The sequence below is a fragment of the Sceloporus occidentalis genome, unplaced genomic scaffold, assembly GCF_023333645.1.
Source record: "Sceloporus occidentalis isolate IW3139 unplaced genomic scaffold, rSceOcc1.0.p SCAF_6, whole genome shotgun sequence".
In the NCBI taxonomy this organism is placed as follows: domain Eukaryota; kingdom Metazoa; phylum Chordata; class Lepidosauria; order Squamata; family Phrynosomatidae; genus Sceloporus; species Sceloporus occidentalis.
Genome location: NW_028316986.1, coordinates 101019150 through 101042403, shown reverse-complemented (window position 1 = coordinate 101042403; position 23254 = coordinate 101019150). Strand labels below are relative to the sequence as shown.

The 23254-nt window shown below is 39.5% G+C and overlaps 1 protein-coding gene across 1 annotated transcript; it reads right to left on the bottom strand.

Annotated features, from left to right (window-relative positions):
* Positions 1-411: 411 nt before the first annotated feature.
* On the bottom strand, positions 412-14402 carry FAM162B (family with sequence similarity 162 member B). The gene is made up of 4 exons (XM_089528492.1): positions 14068-14402; positions 9917-10028; positions 2670-2778; positions 412-1076 (listed from the first exon to the last, which is right to left on the bottom strand). Exons 1-4 carry the CDS (start codon positions 14231-14233, stop codon positions 978-980), a joined length of 486 nt encoding a protein of 161 aa, XP_089384618.1. The 5' UTR covers positions 14234-14402; the 3' UTR covers positions 412-977.
* Positions 14403-23254: the final 8852 nt, after the last annotated feature.

The window sequence follows — 23254 nt, the reverse complement described above, 5'->3', positions numbered from 1 at the left end:
TGGTATGTTTTAAAGTCCCTTAAATTTATTTGAAAAATAAAATACATATTGTGAAACTAACAAAAGATTGGCATCTCCTATAAGAACATTTCTTTCTTATTCTTGTTGTGTTTGCAAATGACCCTTTGTAATTTGTTGCAGCTGGAGGCTCTAACTGAATTTACAAATATGAACAGTGTGCAATATTAATGAATGTTACTACTATAAATATAACAACTATTACAGTACAAAACTAATAAAGGCATTTTACAAAAGAAGGGCATGTGTCTTTCTTTACAGTACTTAAAATATGTCTTCAGAAATAAAACAGTTTTTGAAAATAGAAGCTTAAAAGAGATTTGATAAATTACTTGAAGTGACTTTTAATTTTAATTTTTTATAAATAATTTTAAAAACAAATATATTCTGCCACTTGCTATGAAACTTCATAAGCTTATAGGTAGTTAATAGTGTTGTATACAGATATTACAGGAGTGTTTGTAAAAATATTCTCATCAGCCTTGCCCTCCATATGTTATTAACAAAGAAGGAACTTTGCTCATCTATGTTTTGAATGCAACTCAAACAGATTAATGTAGGGTAAAGACCCTGAACAGTCCAAGACATCATCTTTATCTGGTACTCATTTTTTTCTTGCAAGTATTTACATGGATTGTGGTAGAAAATAAAACTAGCTCACACTAACATCTACATAAATAGTTATTAATGAATCAAATTGAGGCAGATAGCAGATGAAGCCTTTTAAAACAAACTTTCAGTTGACCTTCATATTTTAGTCCCTTTATTTGCTACTTGTGACATGGAAACAGATAATCTCCTCTCACTCCGTTTGCTACATAAGTGCAAGTGAAGGCTGTTAGTAATAAATTGCATTTACTTTATCTTTAGCATTTTATCCAAGGAGAAGAATTTCATCCATTTTGCCCCCAAACATTTCTTCCTTGCAAACACACCTCCAACTTCAATATTACGTGTGACTATTTGGCCTTTGTCTCTGTAGGTGATGCAGCCTCTTCACGCCATTTGGCTTTCTTTGCTAAGTTCCAGCTTGTTAAGGATTCATGGCGTTGAACAGCCTGCAAAGGTAGAGCAACCGCTTTATAGTACCAGTCTGATTCAGACCAAATACCTGCAAGATAAAGCGTTATTCTACACACAATGTGATTGCATGTTGGCATAGCATCCTTAGAAAGATAAAGGGGGCATATCTGCCTCTATAGTATATGAGGTCAGTATTGTAGAGTAGTTAGAAGAGTTATATTAGAATCAGGGAAATTGTTTTCAAATAGAAGCGAGCCCCAGTGGTGCAGTGGTAAAATGCCTGTACTGCAGCCACAGGGTTGTAAGTGTGATCCCAGGACTCCAAGGTCCACTCAGCCTTCCATCCTTTTTGTAGGTCGGTAAAATGAGTACCCAGCTTGTTGGGGGCAATTGGCTAACACTTGTAAGCTGCTTGGGGCAGTGATTCTCTAAACTCTAGCCCTCCAGGTGTTTTGGACTTCAGCTCCCAGCATCCCAGACCATTGGCCAAAGTGGCTGAGGCTTCTGGGAGTTGAAGTCCCAAAACACCTAGAGGGCCAGAGTTTGGACATCGCTGGCGTAGGGAGTGCTGATTTCACTATTAAGCGGTATAGAAATGTACTTGCTATTTCTGTCCAGCTGACCATTGTGAGCTCTTTGAAGGCAGGATTATATATAAATTTAATACCCCTTGACTTGTGTTGTCTCAAAACCATATTTCTTTATATAGGAGATGTTAAGTTGGCATTGTAAAACATCCCCCATCAGGTCTTCTCTTCACTGCTACACTGCTGGATTTTTCAAAAGCATCATTTAAGCCAGGGTTTGGCAAATGTACAATACTCCTGATGTTGGTGGATTGTAGTCCCCAGCAGTTCTCTCCATTGGCTATTTTAGCCAAGTTTTACTGGAGACCAGTAACATCCGGAGGTCTGCACCTTTTCCACCCCTGATTTAGCTTCTCTGTTTTCTTTCTACTAGTGTTTGTGGTTGAGAAGCAGAAAGTAGCAGTAGGCTTGTTGGAACCCCAAGAAATGCAAACAAATGAGTGGGGAGGAGCCCAAATCATGCCCAGTGGCCACAAATGCTGTCTGACTTTTGGAAGGCTTGGGGAGCAGAAACAAAATGGAGTGTTTCTGGAGAGGGACAAAGGACTCAGCTTTCCATGAGACAAAGCCAACACTTGCAAATTTTGATCTGATTTGAACCCATTACTATTGCAGAAGTGATCTGCCAGTTGAGGGAAAATGTTCACCCTGAACAAAGCTGTAAACACCACAAAGATGTTTATGATGGTATTATCTTCATCCAGTCCATGGCTAAAACCTGACTCGTTCTGGATGAACCATTATCTTAAGGAACAAAGAGGGGCTGGTTGTATTCCTTTGCTGAAGGGAAAACAGTATGAACCGGAGTTTAAAAAGAATTTTTTTTTGGACTACAATTTGCAGAATTGCAAGTTATTTCTGGGGAATTTTGATTGCTATGCAAAAAAGTGACTTTTCCAAGCTCTGGTTAGAATACTACCCACTTTAACATGGCAAACAAGTGAATCCTGTGCTGTTTGAGCTTGGAAAAAACATTTTTAAGAAACCACTTTAAAATTCCCCAGCTAACATGGAGTGAAGATCATCATGGAACAAACTTACTCTTTTAGCAGAGATGATCACAGCAAAGCAACCCACTATGGTAAGACCAATCATGATATAACAAGCCTTGACTCGAGCTTTGTTCCTTGCAGCATCCAGCATCTCTGGCCTATAATAAAAATAGGGTTGGACTCGTTTTATACATGTCAGCTTGAAATGGTTTCAATAGATACAAATTTATTAGCAGCAGAAATAAAATATGCATTAGAATGACATTTTCGTTTGTTTTAGGCCTTTGTTAGTCTTTTAAAACTCAGTTGAAAAATTAGGTTAAAACAAATATATTTTACAGAGTTTGAACATGTTGCCCAGAATTCTCCATCACATCTACGCTATGTAAACTTTTGTATACAGTTGCCTCTCCTGATTCACAGTCTTGCCATTCACGTCCTTCAGTCTTTCATAGATGGCAAGCCAGGAGGGACATAATGGCACGCGTGCACAAGAGCGCACCCCCATTATAATAAACGGGGCTCGAATATTGGCAATTTTCCCAATTCGTGGGGTGGGTGGGTGGCCCAGAATGGATCCCCCATGAATTGGAAGAGACGACTGTACTTGGCTGCATAGTGGAGATGCCAAAAAACCCTTGTTACTGAATTGGAAAGATGCATAATGGGACAGTGACAAGTCTCCAGATATGTGTCGGGATCTACCCATGTAACTAATTAGTAAACCTAACTAGTGTCCCATTGTGCATTGGTCCCAATGCACAGTAGTCATTTCACCGGCTCCCTTATGTAATAACAACAGCTGCCTCCTGCTAAATATGGATGTTACAAAACTGCTGAATTCTATTTCCCACAGACATAAGTTTCCAAGTGAATTCCATCCATTATTTTTTTGACTACAGCTACCAGAATCCCCAGCTAACATGGTTAGTGCCTTCATCTCTATACACCATCAGCATTCATACATTTTTGGGACCTCAGACATACTAAATACATTTTATTCAATTATTTGGCTTTTCAGTGTATAGTCCATCATTTTAGAAAAATGAACAAAAAGTCTTCTAGCACCTGGAGGACTCTGATGACAACCCAGTGGCAGGTGGGGACTTCTGTGTCAGGGATATATATAATAATATAATACAGATTTATTTGTATCTTGCCCAGTCACGGGGAATCTGGGCTGCTAACAGGAATAAGAGAAATACAATAGAAAGAAAATACAATAAAATACAAAATAATCCCTTCCTGATCACATAACCAATACTTAAACAAACATAATAAGCAATATAAATACAATAAGTAAGTAAAAGAATACTGCACAAGTTAAATAAGTATAAAATTAAATACAAAACTAAGTATAAAAAATAAAGCAAACGTAATCCAAGGTACAGACATAACAATGCAAAAAACAAAATCCGAGATACATTACTTAATAATAATTGGTACATAACATATTAATCTACTAACAATATTCGACCCTATTCGACAATAGCAAGGGGGATGTTCCGGAGGATGGAGGATGGCTTTTTGAATATGCTGTCTCCCCCTCAGTCCCTGTCTTCATATGGTGAATCTCTGTGTGTTTTTAGTCCAATAAAGAAACTATCTGAGGTCCTGAATGCTACCCCTGAAATAAGTTCACCATTTCTACACTATGGACTAAAAACCTGCAGCAGACTCTGCCCGCAGACATAGGAGCCTCCAGTTACCATTTTGGGAAATGAAAAGGGAAGACAATTTACTTGAAATCTGTAATTATATTCCATTTCCCCCCATACATTGTTTTTAAAAAAGCCAAAAAAATAATGCTATCAATGACTGTGCTATCAACTGTTTATGAATCTGCCCGTTTCCATAGAGTTCACTCAAGGTTGTGGGATAAGGAATGTAGCACTTAAGACATTCCAGGAATGATGAATTAACGTGTGTTCCCCCTTTGGTCCAACACTGTCATACTTCATGTTCTTATGGGGGAATTGGACCCCAATAAACAACTTATAAGGAGACATGAGCAGGATTGAGCTGCAGTCCTAGAAACATTTACTTGGGAGTGCATTATTATTATTATCCTTTATTTATATGGCCTGTAAATTTACATCTTGTTGAATGAACAGAGAGCTACTTTCCAGTAAAGTTCTTCATATACTTTTTCCATTTAAATCTCACTGAAATTATAGATACACTTTTGTTTAAGTCATATTCTCAGTAAGATGTGTGGGGCTGTGGCATTACACATCCAAATTGAAAAAGGAAACTTGAATATTGCGACAGTTTCTGCTTCCCATCGGTAGGGAAATAAGACAGCTGGATTTCATAGTATTAGGGCTTAATGCATTTAGGCATGACCAAATCCAAACCAGGCAAAGCACATTAAAGCCATTAATCTGTAAGTCACTCATAGTGAGACAAACAAAACGTTGAGGTTGTTGGCTTAAATTTGCTAATTATATTTCATGACACACTAATTGGAACAGTTCTGACGCCACAGATCATATCCTTAAACCAGAAGAACAAAGCAAGCTGCAAGAGAGACCTTATTACTGTTCTTTGTAATCTTTTGCATCTTATAGGATCCACCAAGTTCCAGGGGAACCCAGAGATGGGGATACTCAATTAACACTGAATTTAAATATAAATAAATGTTGAAATATAAGTTATTTTATAATTAAATGAAAAGCCACAGTTCAATAAGACTTTAGCAATAGAAAAATCTATCAAATCACTGTATAGTGTTTGGCCTCTTCACTCTACTCTTCATCAGTCTTCTCTGCCCGCCAAACAACTATCTCAGCTCAGTTCAGCAAGCCCCCCACATCATAGCCAAATTTTGCTACCAAGACATAGTGACCAAAAGTATTTAATTGTAGAAAACCAGCATTTCCCCCTCTTTTTCCATTACTTTGCCTTCATTACCCCAATATCCTTCTTGTCTAATAATTCTTTGGGAGGGCTCAGTCCCTTTGCCAGCTGTGTGGGGAATAGTTCTAGCTTTCTTTGCCTCCTTCCTCTTGGTCACTGGACAACTGTCTGCGAGAACGCCTCTCTAGAACTCTCTAGGTCCTCCAGTACAACTCTGGTCAACATTTGCCAGAAACTCAGCACAGAATTGCACTGGATGACCTACAAATGCCCAGAGAAGTGTTGTCTCTAGGAATCTGTAGATTCTCCGGTGCAACCTCTGGTGGAAGCAGACCACAGACTTGTGCTGGAGGACCTAGAGATTCATAGAGATAACATATTAATCAAATGTGTGAATAATCAAATCCGCAAATATGGAGAGCCGACTGTATTTGCAATTCAGGTCTTATTCTCTGGAAAAACAATGCATGTGGGACTTTTGTATAGAAAACATCATTTTCCATGGAGGGGAAAACAAACTTTCTTGTGTAGAAACCCTCAGGGGAGGAGAGTTGTGGGGTGGGGTGTGGATTATGCACAGGCAGCAAGAACTACCCGATCTACATGGCAAATGCTGTCCAGGCACAGCAAGTTCTTGAGGAGCAAATGAGAGTAGGGCCAGTGAATCAGTCACCCTCTGTGTAGTCCCATTAGCACCACCTAGCAAGGCAAATGACCTGGGAAGCTGGGAACAACACCCAAGGAGCAATACATTCCCTCCATATGGGACAGCTATTGTTTGTGCATCCCTCGAGTAGTCAAATATCTACAGAGACCACAGAGGTTAGAAGCACATTCACAACTTGATATTCTTCAGCTCCATTCCCTTTAAGCTCTATCCCCCGTTGGACTCCAAACTCTATTCACCAATGAATGGTGAATTTAATTTTCTGCATTTTTAAAAAAAATTCTGTATTTTTTAAGGGTTTATGCCTCACTAGGATAACCTGAACATGGAGCTACTAGCATCCCCACTTGTAGTCATGTTCCTCACCATGCTTTAGAATCTTGAGTAGAAGCATTGGTTTTATCACTTTTTACCCAAATCTAGAGGGATTCAAGAGTCAATCTCTATACTATACATACAGAGTAATTTGATTTTGAGAGTCATGGCTTTATCCCACGGTATCTTGGGATCATGAACTTAGTGTGGGAAACAGAATTCTCTGTGGGAGAGCTCCAGTGCTGTCATTCTTTTAAAAAGTCCACACAGCTGTGCGCCTGTCTCAATGGTACCGAGAAAACAAGTTACAAAGTTCTTGTTTCAAAAGGCATTGCTGCTAACTTGTCTTTTAAACATTTTTCTTTTCTTTATAGGACAACAGTTATTGCTCATGCTGTTTTGTTAAAACAGTCATTGGGGAAGTAAGTTTCTTTCAGGATAGATCTCCCTTGTGCATGATACCCTGACATCTAAGAAATAAGTGAAACTAGTTCTTTCCAAAGAGATACTACAAATGGTATAATATTCACTGATTTTGTTAGGAAAGGAATCTTTTTATCACAGCTGTCTTTTTTTTTAAGGGTCATGGGAAATACTGTGCTGGAACAGTTCTTTGATATTAAAATTCATAAAGTTACATATGATGATCTCGTTATACAAACAGGAACACAAAGAGATATAAACAGTTCTTTTTAGCTACAGCAGTGATGTATGAGTAGCAGCAAATGCTACAAGAGTTTAGAAAAATGTTGTAACAACTACAGAATAGAAACAATTTTTTTTCTCAAGGAAATGAATGCTGGAATTGGTGATTAGTATACATAAATACATGTCCTGGAAATTCCATGTTACTGTTATTCTAAGACACCTGAAACTCGGGCAAATGTAAGGCTTTTAGCTAGTGTATAGATGCCTTACCTGCCAGAGCTCAACACTTTTGATCCTTTGACTTTTGGCTAGCAAGGTTGGGAGCATGTCCTTACTGACTTACAACTCCCATCAGTCCTAGCCGGTACAGACAATGTGAGGGATGATGAAAGTTGAAATTAAACAACATTGGATGGGCTATGTTTGTTCCCCAATCTCCTACTCTTCTAAAGCTACAGATAAGGGGACAACTTAGAGACTATATGATGAGGAGGAACCTGACACCACTCCTGAAACTATCCAGAGAACAGAAGAACAATTCCTCTAGAGACTGTCTTGGGCATCTCTCTTGGTTCTGGTGCTCAAGGCAGTCTGGAGAGTATGGTCAAACAGAAATTAGAAATGTTATTGTGGGGCACTACAGATCCCCAAATCTCCCAAATAGTATCATTTCTTAAGTTATAGATGGCAAAAAGGGAAATGTTTCCAAATTCGGTGATGAACATGGCTGCCATAATAAATGCACCACAGTGGCTGTGATAAGGAAACTAGAATTTTAGTATGCAGTTGGTAATAGCAATGTTCTCTGTAATTACATTACAGAATAATATGGCCCTCTGGCTGATAGCAGGCATATACACAATGAGCAAGCATGCTAATTTTTTTTAGAGAGGATAATATGGTTCAGTTGTGTATTGGAGCATCATTGATTCTAAATTGCTCCATGCTTTGTGAAAACATCTTTTTGTTCTATACCCTATAGGTGCCTATAGGTGAATCAAATATGCTTCAGCTTGAACAGGCAGGCAAAATATGCCCGCTTCTGGGCATTATTGGCAAATGTTTAGACACTGCATGCTGCAATGACACTGGGAAGCTGGCTTGAAGCCAGCCAGCTGCCCAGATGTGGGAAGATTCATGATGCTCTGGCGCATGGCATTTACATGCCACATGCCGCCACTGCATCATGAAGCTGCCATGGGGCTGTGGCGGGGCTAGCAAGGCTGGCTTTTACCCAGCCAAAAAGAGAGTGGTTGGGGTGAAACAGATGGGTGGAAGGGGCGGCTTGGGATCATGGCAAACACATACCAGAGCCCCAGTCTGCCTTGAAGCTAGTTGAAAAAGGAGCAGAAAATATTTGCTCCTTTTTCAGCTGGCAAAAAGTTGGCTTTTCCCATCTTGCTGCATCCCCATGGTGGCTTTATGATACTCTGGTATTGTTGCTGTGTAAATGCCACTCCACCGGAACGTCATGAAGCTGCCCATGTCTGGGTTTCAAGATGTCTTGGGGATGTGTCGTGTCTAAATGCCACGTCTCCAAGCTTCCAGGAAGCCAGCTTTTAGAGTCGATCTGTTCCAGCCCAATCTTATCCACTTCTTTTTCAGCCAGGTGGAAAGCAGATTGGGGCCATGGTATGTGTTTGCAGTGGCCCCAGTCCATCTTCGGAAGCAGCAGCTTCAGTGGCTTCATTTGTTTCACCCCTTTGTCTGCAAAACTATTTCACTATGATTTATTATTATTTTGAATGCAGTGCTATCACTGTGTATGGCATCTATAGAGCATGAAGTATGATATAGCAAACCTAAACATTCCCACAAGTGTTTGGGTGATCAAAGCTGTCACCTCTTCTGAAAAATCAATACACATTTTGCTAGCTTTTTCCCCACACACTCATATTTTTTTTAAAAAAATGTCCTTGACTAGACTATGAACATTACCACCCAGTATACAGTTGATATGATATTGTGCAGTTTATAAACAAATACCATCCCATCTGCCTTTGATCTTTGTTTTAATTTAATTCTCCCTTCCCCCTTCCCCAGCAAAATAAAGAACTTTGGATAGGCAGTCAACTGTCAACATCCTTGAGAGTTTTGAGACCATATCCTGTTTGTCTTTGAATAGAACTTCCCTAATGGGTATCTGGGGAGATTTGTGCAATAATCCCAGTTTTTATTATTTTGTTGAGGGAAATTACTAGTGGATGGAGATTTTTATTCTCCATCATCCTCTCACTCACACACACACCCCTTTGCATACATGTACAATGGGGAAGCATAAGGTGGCATCAAGTATGGCTCAGTGTAGTATAGTAGTTCTATATGCAGAACTATGCTACAATGGCCATTCACTGACCCCTAGACTTACTCTAGGATTAATTCATGCCCACATGGCATTCTATGGCTGGAAGGCATCAGGAATAAATTGGATAAAGATCTTGCTATGTCCTTGTAGCCAGATGCAAAATGATTACATCAACCACTGGGGTTCCTCTGGAGGTCTCAGCAGAAGATGTAATTATTTCATGTCTGGCTACAGGGACAAGGAAGATTATTGCATTTACTTTTTTGTGCAATCTGGGCATGGGATGGGATCGGGGGGAAACGTGTGTTATCACACACAAAATTGTTGCTGCACTGCTGGCTGACCACCACCCGATAGATAGTATCGTTTTCTCAGAAAAAAACACATTTGGTTCATTGTTTCCTCCTGATATTTTTAAATATTATCATGTGATGGATTTTTTAAAAAATGGCAGCTGTTTCCCCTCAGTATTTACAGCAGCCTGATGGAATGAAATACTTACGAGATCCTAAGGGGAATCTCATCTTCTGTCTTGAAGCGCCCAGTCCACAGAAGAATTTTCTTGTCAAAGGTTGAAGGTTTGTGGCCACCAGGCACTTTGTATGACTTCTCAGCTTAAAGATCCAAAGCATCACATCAGTTTGTGTACTGAGAGTGGTGGAGGAAAGGGGAAGGTTTAGGGTTAACATTCTAGCATCAGAGTGTTATTGTACCTCTTCCCCTTTCTCTGTTTACAATTCTTAGATTGCATTCAGGGTTGCCAGATTGAAAACTGGAGATAGCTCCTGAACTTTTTGTGGTTGTGTACAAAAGGAAATTTTAGCATGTCTCCCCTTTCATACAACTAAGGAACAAGCTACACTAGTTGAAATCACCTCTTCTATACAACCATGAAAGGTGCAGGAGCCCTCTTCATTTTTCACTCTGGCCACCCTAGATTGGCCAGTGTAACTACATTGGCATAAACAGTAGCAGCAGCAACAAGGGTAAAATGGTCATTTGTGTTGCAGCAACAGGGTTGGGAGGAAGAGATTATCACACCAGGGCCAATTCAGCAATAATCATGGTAGTAAAAACAAAAAGCAACAGTAGTGGTATAGTAGTGCAATAAGGCGACATAAAACCTAAAGAATATCTGACATATCCGTGAATGAATCATTAGTACATTGAGATTGATCATTTTGCACATGCACCATTTTGGCACCTGTCTTCAAATCATGTTCCTGCACCGCACAGAATAAAAAAACAATAAAATAAAGTTTATTACTTCACCCTAGTATTTTAATCCAGTATAAACAAAATCATGCCCGAGACCTAAAACAAGACTGAAATCCACAGCAAACCCAATCCTGGCAATGGAATGAATTGCCTGTGCCAAAATGCAGACCCTTTAAACTTTAAAGGTCCCAGGTTGTTCCCCCAATAGCGCAAATGTAATGCAGTTAGCATTTGTACTGTACCCTGGCAATCGTGCTTCAATCATGCTACTGAAAAGCAATTCATGAGGATTCCTTGTGGATGGTTTGTTGCTGGAGCATTCCTGGTTCTTCGTGGGATAAGTCCTGGATGAGTGCGACATCTTCTGAAAATCTTCCACACAATTTTGCGATTTAGCTGGGATTATGCCTTTTTCTTCCCCCCTTTCTCGCCTCTGTAAGGAGGAAAGCTGTCTGGCCTGTTTCCAAGCTATTGGGACCATTTTTCCTCTCCCAAACCCACTATACACTACTCCAGAGAAAGGCTATGCTATCATACAGGACCATTACTACACTGTAAGCATCACCAGGGTTTTGGCCTCAGTGGAAAGCAGTGGTCAGGGTAAGATCTAACACTCTGAGATCTTTAGGACAAAGCTACTATCACTTTTTAAGCAATTGATGTAAATTATCATAAGTCTTGTGATTTATCTAGAATGCAGAAATGTTGCCTTTTAGCACCAGCCATCATCATCATCATGACTGGGTGATAGTTGCCAACCTAGGCTGCATCTGCACTGCAGAAATAATGTAGTTTGACACCACTTTAACTGCCATGGCTCAATGCCATGGAATTCTAGGATTTATAGTTTTGTGAGATATTTACAAGGTATTTAGCTTTCTCTGCCAAAGGGCATTGATGCTTCACAAAACTACAAATTGCAGGATTATGTAGGATGGAACTATTACAGTTAAAATGGTGTCAAACTGCATTAACTGCAGCATAGATACACCCTAAATCCTACTGACAGTTACCAACAGAGTAAACCCATTAAATCAGACCTTGTTGTTTAGGCAGGCCTTAATCTTCTGATTTATGTGACAAAAAGAAGTTTTAGTGGGGTGGTGCTTTAAATCTGTTTTGAAACCCACTTTAATATATGTTTTTACAATGTTTTAATTGTATATTGCTTTAACCTTGTGTATTTTGAAACTAAACTGACATTTAAGTGGTTTTAAACTTTTGTATGAATAATTTTTTTTAAAAAAAATTGCACCATATTTTTAAATCTTTGAAAGCTGCTTTGGATTTTATAGTTTTTTGCAGCGTTTTCAGGCTATGTGCTATATAGCCTGAAAATCCCACAAAAAACTATGGATTCCAGCCATGAAAGCCTTCGATGTCACACTGCCTTGGATTCTGTGTAAAAAATGAAAAGAAAGAAATGAAATGAAATAAATGGAATTTACTCAAGTGTTGACTTATAATTCAACACCTGATTCAGTGTTACTGCTCTAGTTGGAAATAGCCAAAGGATTCAGGCCTTGGAGTAATATTCCAAAAAAGAAAGTTTTCTTGAACTCTGAATTAAACTGTAAGTAAAATGACATGGCAAAAAAGTATCTCAGTCATTTGCTTTTTCTCCCCAGAGCAGAACTACAGCTCTTAGCTCTTAACTCCAAACCTTATCATAGAGGTGGGGAAACTTTTGCATTTCAAATGTGTTGGATTTCAATTCAAAGAAATGGCAGTCAGAATGGTCAATATCAATAGACTATGGTAGTAGTTGTTCAAAGCATCTGGAGGATCAAAGTTTTCCACTGTTAATGTTGTGTGCTTTCAAGTCATCTCCGACTTATGGCAACCTTAAGGTGAACCTATCACAGAGTTTAAAAAACACAATGGGTTTTAGCACATTTAAGTCTGGATTGGATTAAGGCCAGAATATTTACATCCACCTTATTAAAATGAAAAGTATCAGGTGCCTGTAATTCAGTGGGCTCCTGCCATCCATGGGCTTGCCATCTGCAGATTTGAGCATCCTTGGATGCAAGCCCCATTGTTGCTAGTGCATGCACATGGCCACGCTAGCACCTGCACGCACATCGCATTGTCTTTGGGGACAATAGGACTAGAGGTCCCACATTTTTTCTTATCCATGAAGGAAGGGGTCCAAAACAGATTCCCTGTGGATACGAAGGGCCATCTGTACATATATGACTATTTAATAAATGTGTATTCCATCCATTCACAGCCAAATTATAGAAGACAAAATGATAACATATTTACAGCTCAGCCTTATATATTTCAAAACATAGATAAGTCCCACTAAATAGTAAGTGGGCATAGAACTGCAATCATAATTATAAAAATAGTAACCATTGAAGGATCCTAGTACAAATTTTCAAATGAAACATAACATGAACAGTATCACAGAGCCTGCCACTATAATTCTTTGTTTTATAATCCATGATGATAAAAATGACATTATTGTACAACTGGGGAATTCTGAAAGCTGTCATCCCAAAAAATAATTTTGCCAAACTCTGTTGAAGAGAGCATTGATGACTAAATTTTTGATGAAGGCCCACTAAAAACAGCATAGCTGCTTTTCAGATGAGTAACATCCGTGCATTTCAGAAGATGTAACCAACAGTCTACAGAATTAATATTTAGACTGAATTAGCTAACATGATCTTCATGTCATGATCCCCTCTTATCTCTGTCTGTCTTGATATTTCCTTCTTATATTCGAAAACAAATAATGAATTTTCTGTCATTACAGTAAGGGCCCAAGACTGTAACAACAGTGGCACAATTTCATTACTCTGAAGCATTACAGTTTTGTATTGTATGACATACATTAGTTTTTCAAAACACAAAGATGATGTTCTAATGTTGAGTTATTACCCTTCCTCTTCCATTTCTGTTATTGTTTATTGCTTTATTATTATAAAAATCTGAATGCATTATTGGTATCAGCTGTGGTACACAATAGTGCGATTAGTAAGATACACATAGTTTGTAGCTTTAATTTACCTTTGGGCAGCCAAAACAGCATGCTCCTAATTAGTACACTTTGATGCTTTCCCAATGTTTTGCCTGGATGATGCTCATAATAATATGATAACATCAAATATAGCAGAGGAAGGCAAGAATCATGACTTTGGAAATAGCACTATAACTTTGGGGGGGGGGCAGCCTTTCAAAATCTCTCTTTTTAAAAAAAAATTGTGGGTGCAGAACAACATATTTTGGAACTAGAGGGTAGGTAGCAGTAGCACCTGTGGGACAGGGTTGAGAAACAAGAACTTAAAAATGTTCCTTTTGGGAGTATGGCAACTGCCAGAATCCTCTACTGGCCACCCAAACTGGCTGAGGTTTAATTGTAGACCTGGCAGGCATTTGAAGTGCTCAAATGCTTCTGTCTGCCAAGAATTCTTTCCAGCTACTCACCTGAGTTCTTTGTCTCTGGGTTTCGGTGCTGACCACTGCAGGAGAGTGCTGGAGAACTCAGGCTTCCAAATATGAGAGGAGGTCTTCGTGGAGGAAGGTTGGGCTGCCCTTCAGCCAGTAAGCGCCCAAACTGGAGACGAAGACGTGTCCCACTTGCAGCCAGCATGGCAAGAGCAGCCAGCTGGGTGTCCAAAGACAATTACTAAGCCTTTCAGTTACCACGACCAGCTGGTGCCCAAACTGAGAAGAGAAATAACTTCCAGACACACACTTGCTGCCTTTATAAACTCTGTGCCCTCCTACCCAAGCCTGGTAACAGCAGAAGCTCTTTCCAGTCTTCTTGATGGTTTGCTAGCCGTTCCCCCTCGCTCCCCCTGCTTTCCTGGGTGTCCTCCTCTTTGCATTAAAAACATATCCTTTCTAGGCCACCAGAGGCCTCTTGGGTATTTTGTGATTTTCTTGCAGCCACCCTTATTCAGTCTAACTGCTAGTGTTTTTAATTAAATACATTTATTAAAACACAATATTTATTTATTTATTTAAACACATTTTATATACATATAAAACAATATACAAGACACACAAAATACATAAAACAACATACATAAAAAACCTAAACTAACCCACGCAAGACCAACAAAGGGGAAAGATACTTGACTTTCAACTTTCTAGCCAAATGTTGAAGTTATACTTCCTCTGCTTTAACTAATTGAACTTCTACTTATTGAAAGAAATCTGTTATTCTTTAGAATCAAAAAGTACTACATTCCCCCCTCTAAATCTCTAAAGTTAACACATTCTAATATCTTACTAACTTATCTTACTATTAAATAAGCAATATATATTTGTATTATGCGATATAATCAAACAACTAATCCAAATCAAATTACATTTAACTACTTTTCTTAAAATGTTCATAAAGTTATTTTCTTAAACAACCACTTACAATGAAAAAGACAAAATATCCTCAATATATAATGTTTTATCTTATTTCTATCTAATTCCAATATCCAATTTTCAAATCTTTTTTTTAAAACTGTCTTGCTACTTTTTTGAGGAGCATTCATCTGATTCCCCACAATCCTTTGAAATAAGCTGATCTCACCTGCCTTTTACTTAGGGAATTGTTGCATGGGATCTCCTCTGCTTTAGGCAGCAAACTAGAGTACACACTACAGAGTAGTGTGACTCACATCATGTATAGGATTTCACTAGGTTTAAATCTGGAATCTGAGGGGAAATTCTGCCCCTGATAATATTAGCTTTGCTATTACTTTCATCTTTTCTGCTCTTAGCTGAGGCACCCATATGGAGGCAAGAACCAAGGACATGTGAACTGTGATGTTTCAATGTACTCTATGGGTGTATCTGATTGACAAAGAAGCCTCGTGCATACCAAAACATAGGTATATAACTTTGTGGGGAGAACTACATGTAGTGGTTTGAGTGTTGGACTACAACCTTGGCAATCAGGGTTCAATTCCCCATTCAGCCATGGAAACCCACTGGTGACTTTGGGTGAGTCACACACTCTGAGCCCCAGAAAACCCTGTGATAGGTTTGGCTTAGGGTTGCCAGAAGTCAGAAATGACTTGAAGGCACACCTCCAGCCAGCTTAGCTAGTAGTAATGCGACATCATCCCCATCTCCACCACCTTCCTGATGCCTTTTAAAGAAAATTCCTTAGAAAATGCAGCTTGCAACATTCCAAAGTATTTTTAAAAAACAATTTAATCTTTAAATGTTGTTTCATGTATATGACATAGGCCAAATACATTCCACATCTGTTCTTTAGAGGTGTAGGTAGCATACCCTCTTCCTGATTTGGTAGGGACAGTCCTGATTACTGTATATACTCATACATGTAAGTCAAAATATTTACATGTTTGACAAGTATAAATCAAAATATTTAGGTCAGAAATTGACCCAAAAAGCCTGAGTCAACCTATCCATGGGTCAATGTAAGTACTATGTCTTAACTCTCATTTAAAAGAAGGAACCATCCCCTTGTAAAAGGCAAGAGTATAATCTGTCCTGGAAGCATTGGTCCCCTCTACTCTCTCATCTAGCTAGCTTTAGGAGTGTGCACAAAGACCAATGTCTGCTTGAATTTTGTAAGTTCTTTGACATTGTTTTGCGTTGCTTCATCCTTTAGATCTTTTGTTATATGCCCTGAGTTTTACCCTCATCTTATCCATGGGCCATATCAAAATCCATAATTTCATCCCAAAACTTGCTCTTGACTTATACATGAGGTCAACTTATAGTTGAGTATATACGGTAATCCTCTGTTGCTCTACTTTTTCAGCTGTTTTTCAAGTGCTTCAGTTTCTGTCTCCTCTCACTCCTCCCTCATCCTCAGTTGACTTCACTTGCTACAAACTGACTTCAAAGTGGAAACATAGCATGGACTCAACTCAGCAGGGAGTGAAAAGAGGTGGCTGTGGATTCTTTCTTTTCATTGTAGATTCAGGCAAAAGCAAACTGCTAAAGGCTCTTCTATCTGGTCTTTTCTTTCTCATCAACATTTTTTGCAACCTTGACCACATTCTGATGTTACTTCCACACATGTGTTCTGTAAAATGCTGAAGAGTAGTAAGAAAACCTTATGAGATCACCAGTTCTTCAGACAGTAATCAAATTCTTTCTGTGATGGACAGATGGGTATGTTCTTACGTAGCCATCTGTCCAGCACAGAAGGAGTTTACCCTTCTCTCAAGGCTGATGGAAAGCAAGAAATTGTTGAAACTGGACACAAAACTCTTCAGTTTCATACTGGCCCTCCTATGAGCCAAAAGTCACACACATATACTGCTTGCTAAACCTTTGAAAAGATCTTTATTCTGAATCTTCATTTGATCTCTACACAGTTCTTCTTTCCTTTTGATAGTGTGGCAAGAGTATAAGAGGAGAAACTGCTGGATCAGACCAAGGGCCTATCTATCTTAGGCCCAATACAGATGGGCGCTTTGGGGCTTGGCGGTGGTGATTCTAGGGTTAGAGACCATGCATCAACCACACAGTCCCTAACCCTAGAATGTCAGGGCTATGGCTTCATGGCGGCCTCCCTTCCACATGGAGGCCACCATGATGATGCCGCCACTGCGCAGCGTCCCCATGACCACGCAGGGAAGCGATGTCATAAAGGTTGCATTGCAAGAAGGAGCTGCATTTCGCAGCTCCTTCCTAGAGTGGATCATTCCGGTGGCAATCACACAGCCATGGAACGATCCTGAGGAGAAAGGGGCATGAAGCCCCAAAGACACCCCTTTTCCAGGCCATAGAAAAGCGGAATTTTGCTGCTTCTCTGTGACTCAGAAAAACACTGGATTGGGGCCGCCCTGGCCCCAATCCAGAGTGAAAAGTGGCAGCTGCAGGCTGCCCCTTCGGGGCTCATCTGTACAGCCCCTTAGAAATTATGTTTGCATATTGATCAATCAGATGCCTCAAGGAAACTCACAATCAGGGCATAAGCACAATTGCACTCTCTTACTCATGTTTCTCAGCAAATGAACACTGTAGATGGTATATAATTTTCATGACTAGTAGCCATCAATAACCGTATTGTCTACAAATTTGTCTAATCCCCTTTTTCAGCCATTGAAATTGGTGCATATCATTTCATTTTGCTAAAAGGAAATTAGATACTATAGTAGGAAATTGATGATAGGTACCACCTGATATGAACTTCTAGGATTCTCTGGTGTCTGGACTAAATGTGTTTGTAGCCATTTTTTTTAAAAAAAAGACAGTAAATAAGAATGACAATAGCCTTTATGTTCTGTAAAGTACATACCCAAAAGTAGCAGCAGCTACTGTCTCTGGCCACAAGAGGGCATCATTCAATAACTTTTGTGATTTTCTGAGGCCACTGTTCAGTGCTTCTGTCTTTCAGATGCATATCCCTTTGTATGTTTTCTGTTCTGGTCCCATAGTAGCCATACATTACTAATTTAATCACCCCATACGTCTGGAGAGATCCTGTTCTGGAGATCAAGCACATCCTTCTGAGCCAGATGGATAGAAGAACAGACCACTCCTGATGACACTGTGACCTTGAGGAAAGGGGAAGTGTGGCAGCCCTTGAGCTTCACCCCAAAAGATGGTACTTATCCCTCCAAGTCAGAGCAGGGGAGAGAGTCACCCCACATTCTGAGATAGTAGTAGTGCTTCAAACCACATGCCATGCAGCTGGCATCTTGAAAGACTCACTCTGGGAAGCATATTTTCCATCAGTCCCAATTTGGCAGGGACTATATTACTCCTCTGTTATCCTATTCTTCAGATGCTTTAAAAATGTCCCAGTTTCTCTCTCCTCTTTCCACTTCCTACCCTTGTCCCCAGCTTATTTCAATTGTTATTGCAATCAATTAATTCAGCAGGGAGAAAAAGAGGAAAAGAGAGGGGTGAAATCATGCCCTTCCCAGTAGGCTCAGGCCAAAGCAAACAGTTGCAGCCACTCCTACCTTGTTTGTTCTACCTCATTAATAACTTTTGATATCTTGATCCCATTCTAATATTGCTTGGCCACACATGTGCCCATTATCAACTGTGAACTTTTGGAATATTTGGGGAAGTATTGTGCTTTCTCTGTGCACAGTGTGCCTTGCTGTGTTCTATCTATGCTAAGGATGTCATAGTTGCTTTTGATGTGGAAAGGGAAGATCAAATTCACCTGAGTAATCATTAAAAAAATAATTCTGAGAGATTTGGGTCTTTTTCTTCCTACTGGGAAGGGCAATGATTTAATTCATATCAAGTGGCTTATTCATTTAAACATGATTGCCTGATTTCTGCTCAGAGACCAGGCAGCTGGAGAAACTGCAGGCGATCCCTCTGCAACTGCTTCTTTCAAAGTGGTCTGTGACCAGGAGAGTGCTGCAGGTGTAATTTCCCAGCTTTTTGATCTGAAGTTCCTCTGAAACCCTTCAGTTGGAGTGCTACTTGGCTGAAAAGAGGGGGTTAACAACCAATAAAGGTGAATCACCAAATTTTCAACATCATAAGTCAGGCTTATTATTTCAGAACCACTAAACAGGCTGCCACTTTGTATGTCCCTTGAATAGTAGTGGAAGGGAGGGCAGTGAATTTTCTGCCCCTAAATTTCTCAGTCTAAATCACAAAAACTATACCTAAATGTAAGAACCCCAAATTAGCCCCTGCCACCAAAGCCCCTCTCATTTTGAGCTCTATATTAGATGAAAGTGATGACTGGATGCTATGAAATGTTTTGTCTTGTGTGTCTGATGCACAGGAATAGCCCATTAGGGAGATATGATTGTGAAAATTGCTCTCACAAAGACAAAGTTGGCTATCTCTGCTGTACATAAAATGGCCAATGGTCTTCCTAATCACACTGCTAGCAAATATATTCCTCTAATTCTCTGTATCTGTAAACATATGAATTGTATTTAAACTTCTATTCTGAGTCCCTTAAGTCCTTAATGATATTCCGGTTTTATATGAGCCCTGTTTAAAAAAAAAAATCTGATCTGTAAGTGGCATCAGTTGTAAGTGGTATCAGTGAAACAATAGAATCTGTAATCCTATACTTACTAACCAGGTTGTAAATGACAGTGATCACAGTTGCTCTTCCTTCCCATGAACATGTTTAAGGTCTATGCTGCTTATATTGTTAACCCAACATAATGATTTTCAAAATATCTTCTGGGCACCCTTCATATGTTCCAAAAATGAGTTTGCTCAGCAGGAGCAATAATGACAAGCCAAATTTCCAGAAAGAAATTTCACCAAACACTACTAACTTTCCTCTGTAAAGCATATTCACAGGAGAGAGTTTCCATTAGGTTCACGTTCAGTTCACCTAAAACAGACTGTGTGCTGTCTGGACACATGTTTATTGTATAGTGCTCCATGGGTATATGACACTTCATAAAGCAATGAAAGGACACATCTCTGCCCCAAGGGGCTTTCAGTCTAGAATAGACAGAAGAGAGGCAACAAATGGAATGGCAGTGGAGGTCTGGGTAAACAAGGAAATGTGTGATTATTTCATTTGCAAGGACTAAAAGAATATTCAGACTGGCATGAACACATCCCAGTGGCATTCAACAATTCCATACTAGGAGAGGTGCAGAACTGACATTGGAATGGTTCCATGAAGGTAAAAAACTTGAAAATTGATGACTAAGATGCCTCACATCAAAATCTAGGTTTCCTGTAGATTCCCAGAGAATGTGAATGTTGATCAAGATTGGGAAATGGAGACCCCGTTAGGCTGAGTAGTATGGGTGACTGGAGAACAAGTGAGCATAATTTCCCACTCTTTCCCACTCCCTATGGGAGGATAATACACACTGATTAAATTATCATACTGATGGTAGAAAACAGTTCTGGAGTGGGAGTAAGTATACAAAATAATATGAAACCTGAGGCCCTCTATGGGGTGCTTGTAACATGTAGTAAAGTCTCAGCTCTGGAATGTCATCTTAATTTCCTGTGTTTAAATAGAGCTATATATTTTTTACGAAGTTTCATCAGTTTAAATGCTAGTATACTAAAACCTCTGCTGCCTGGACTGGGCAATTGGTGGCCCTCCAGAGGATTTTGAACTACATCTCCAATTATCCTTACCTAGCATAGCTAGAGGTGGGGAAATATAGGGTTTGCAGTCTAAAAACTTTTGAGTCCCATTCATTCCCATCCCTCAGGAATGCAGTCATTCTTAATGCATATAATTTCTCTACAAATGAGAGCAGGGATGAGCATGTAGTTAATTCCCTTCCATGTAGTTAATTCCCTTCCTTGTCCCTCTCCAAATGTGGAATGTGACTCTGGAGCAGGGAGCCTCCTGTATCCGTGAGGCTATCCTTGCCATTTAGATTTCTGGAAACTAAGGCCTGTTACAGACAGCCAAAATAAAGCTGCTTTGAGTCAGAGTGGAGGTATGGTGTTTCAATGATGCATGCATCCTAAGAGTCCAGAAGTCGCACCAAAGCCACGCTCCAGCCCTAAGGACTGGAGTGTGGCTTTGGTGCGACTTCTGGACTCTTAGGATGCATGCATCATTGAAACACCATACCTCCACTCTGACTCAAAGCAGCTTTATTTTGGCTGTCTGTAACAGGCCAAAGGATTCTAACTTGCACAGAGAGCCCCTATGGCTAGAAAAGGTGAAAGGAAAGCCAACGTGCTCACTTCTGGTATCTTTCCTTCCCATGTAGAAGCTATAAGTGGCTCAGGTCAGTGTGAAAGAAGCATATTCCTGGATTTCTCTAGTGGGGCTAGAGAAATCCTTTTCACTCTCACTGCACTTCTCCTCTGGTCCATCTGCCTTCAAGCAGAAAGCTCGGTGCTGCTTATCTTAGTCAGATTATTTCACTGTGCTCCTCCACCACTTGCATTTTACTGGCCCCGTATAATTCCCTGAGTATTCAATATAGCCTCCTTTTTATCCTATTTGAGAAATACAATTTCTGAAGACTTTTCCCACTGCTTTCAGTGGTGCACAACCCACTCTTGAGTTTTAGTTTAAACATGACAGGAGCTATCTAAGGTACTAAACCTATTCTTGGAGCTCTCCTTTAACACTACCACTAGTCACTGTTTGCACCTCTCCATGGCATTTCCTATTCCACAGATGGAATGCTGCCCTCTGTTTGTCAGGAGGGAAGGGGCACTGTATCTATAACAGCTGTATTCTATGAGTGGAAAGCTTTCCGTAACAACAAATACAATTCTTCAATGTTTGCAACAACAACAACAAAAAAGGAAAGAAAAAAAGAAAAGAAAAGTGTCCTGAAGAAACATAATTTTAAAACTTTATTTTTAACAGCAGTGTAACTGTATTCTTCTTTTTATAATGAGAAGATCTCTGTACACAAAACATCCATTCCAACATTGCTGTAGGGAATCAGCAAGACAAGACATTTTACTGAAATGGCCATTTTCAGATGAATTTGAAACCACAAACACAGGTCTGAGAGTCCATCTTTCAATGGCAAAATGCTTAACACTGAGGTATTGGCAACAGTATTTACAAACAAATATTTACACACACGCACACACACACACACACACACACACACACACACACACACACATACACACTCCTTTCCAGAGATTACAAGCACAAATACAGTGCAAATCCTAGACCTATCTACTCAGAAGTAAATACCATTGTGTTCAACGAGGCTTACTCACAAGTCAGTAGGTGTAGAATTGCAACTGTAATCTCACAAATTATTTTTAAAATCAGAGCAAAGAATCATGCAGCTTTCCAGCTGCTGTTAGATGGAAACTAACTGTTTTGCTGGGAGTTGCAGTGTCACAGCATCTGGAGGGCTGCGTGAATCTTGTCCTAGCTGTAAGCATACATTTAAATGATGTGGGTTACATTATAGTTCTAAATGAAACAACTAGTTAAATCTAACCAGTTATGGGAGCATTAGTTACCCCAAGGAAGCTTAACTCACTATCAGAGCCCAAAGATAAATAGTTAAATTTAACTTGTTTTTATTAGTTATTTCATTAGGTTTAACCCCCCTCCCCCTGATACACACACACATAAGTAAATTTGCTGTTTAACATCACTCACTATTTATGTGGAGGAAAGAATAAGAGATTTTGTTTTATTATTTATTGTAAAGGGTGGTCTCAAGAGGAGAGAATGACTAGAGAGCTCTGAAGGTTTTTTTGCAAGTGGAGATGGCAAGGAGTGAATTTGGAAGTTCTGGTCCTTTCTTGCAAATATATGCCTGTTATTCATGTTTTCAGACTGTACTGAGGGAAGGGGGTAAAGACAGAAGTTAGTGAAGAAATGCCTCTCTGTATGCTGAGAGGTACTACAAATATTTCTGATTAAGAATTTTTCACTCTAAATTCATCAATTGATCTTTCTAGCCACATATTACTGTACTTCATTATTGCAATGGCTCACTGTCCTCTAACTAGAATGAACATATAATTCCTTATTCATCTTTTCAAATCCAGACAAACAATCCATGGCAGAGTATTTGAAGGATGAGCGAACAACATGCATGTTAGTGGGTGGGGTGTGGGTGGAAAGAAGAAAGATGGAGATCAGTGGCAAAACCTAGTTCAGTTGGTTGGGGATCCTTCATACTCAAACAAATCTGAAAAGTGTGAGGTTGGAGAAGACCATCTGAAGATAACAAATAACATTTTTGAAGGAACCAGTAACAAAATGGGCTAATAGTTCATTCTC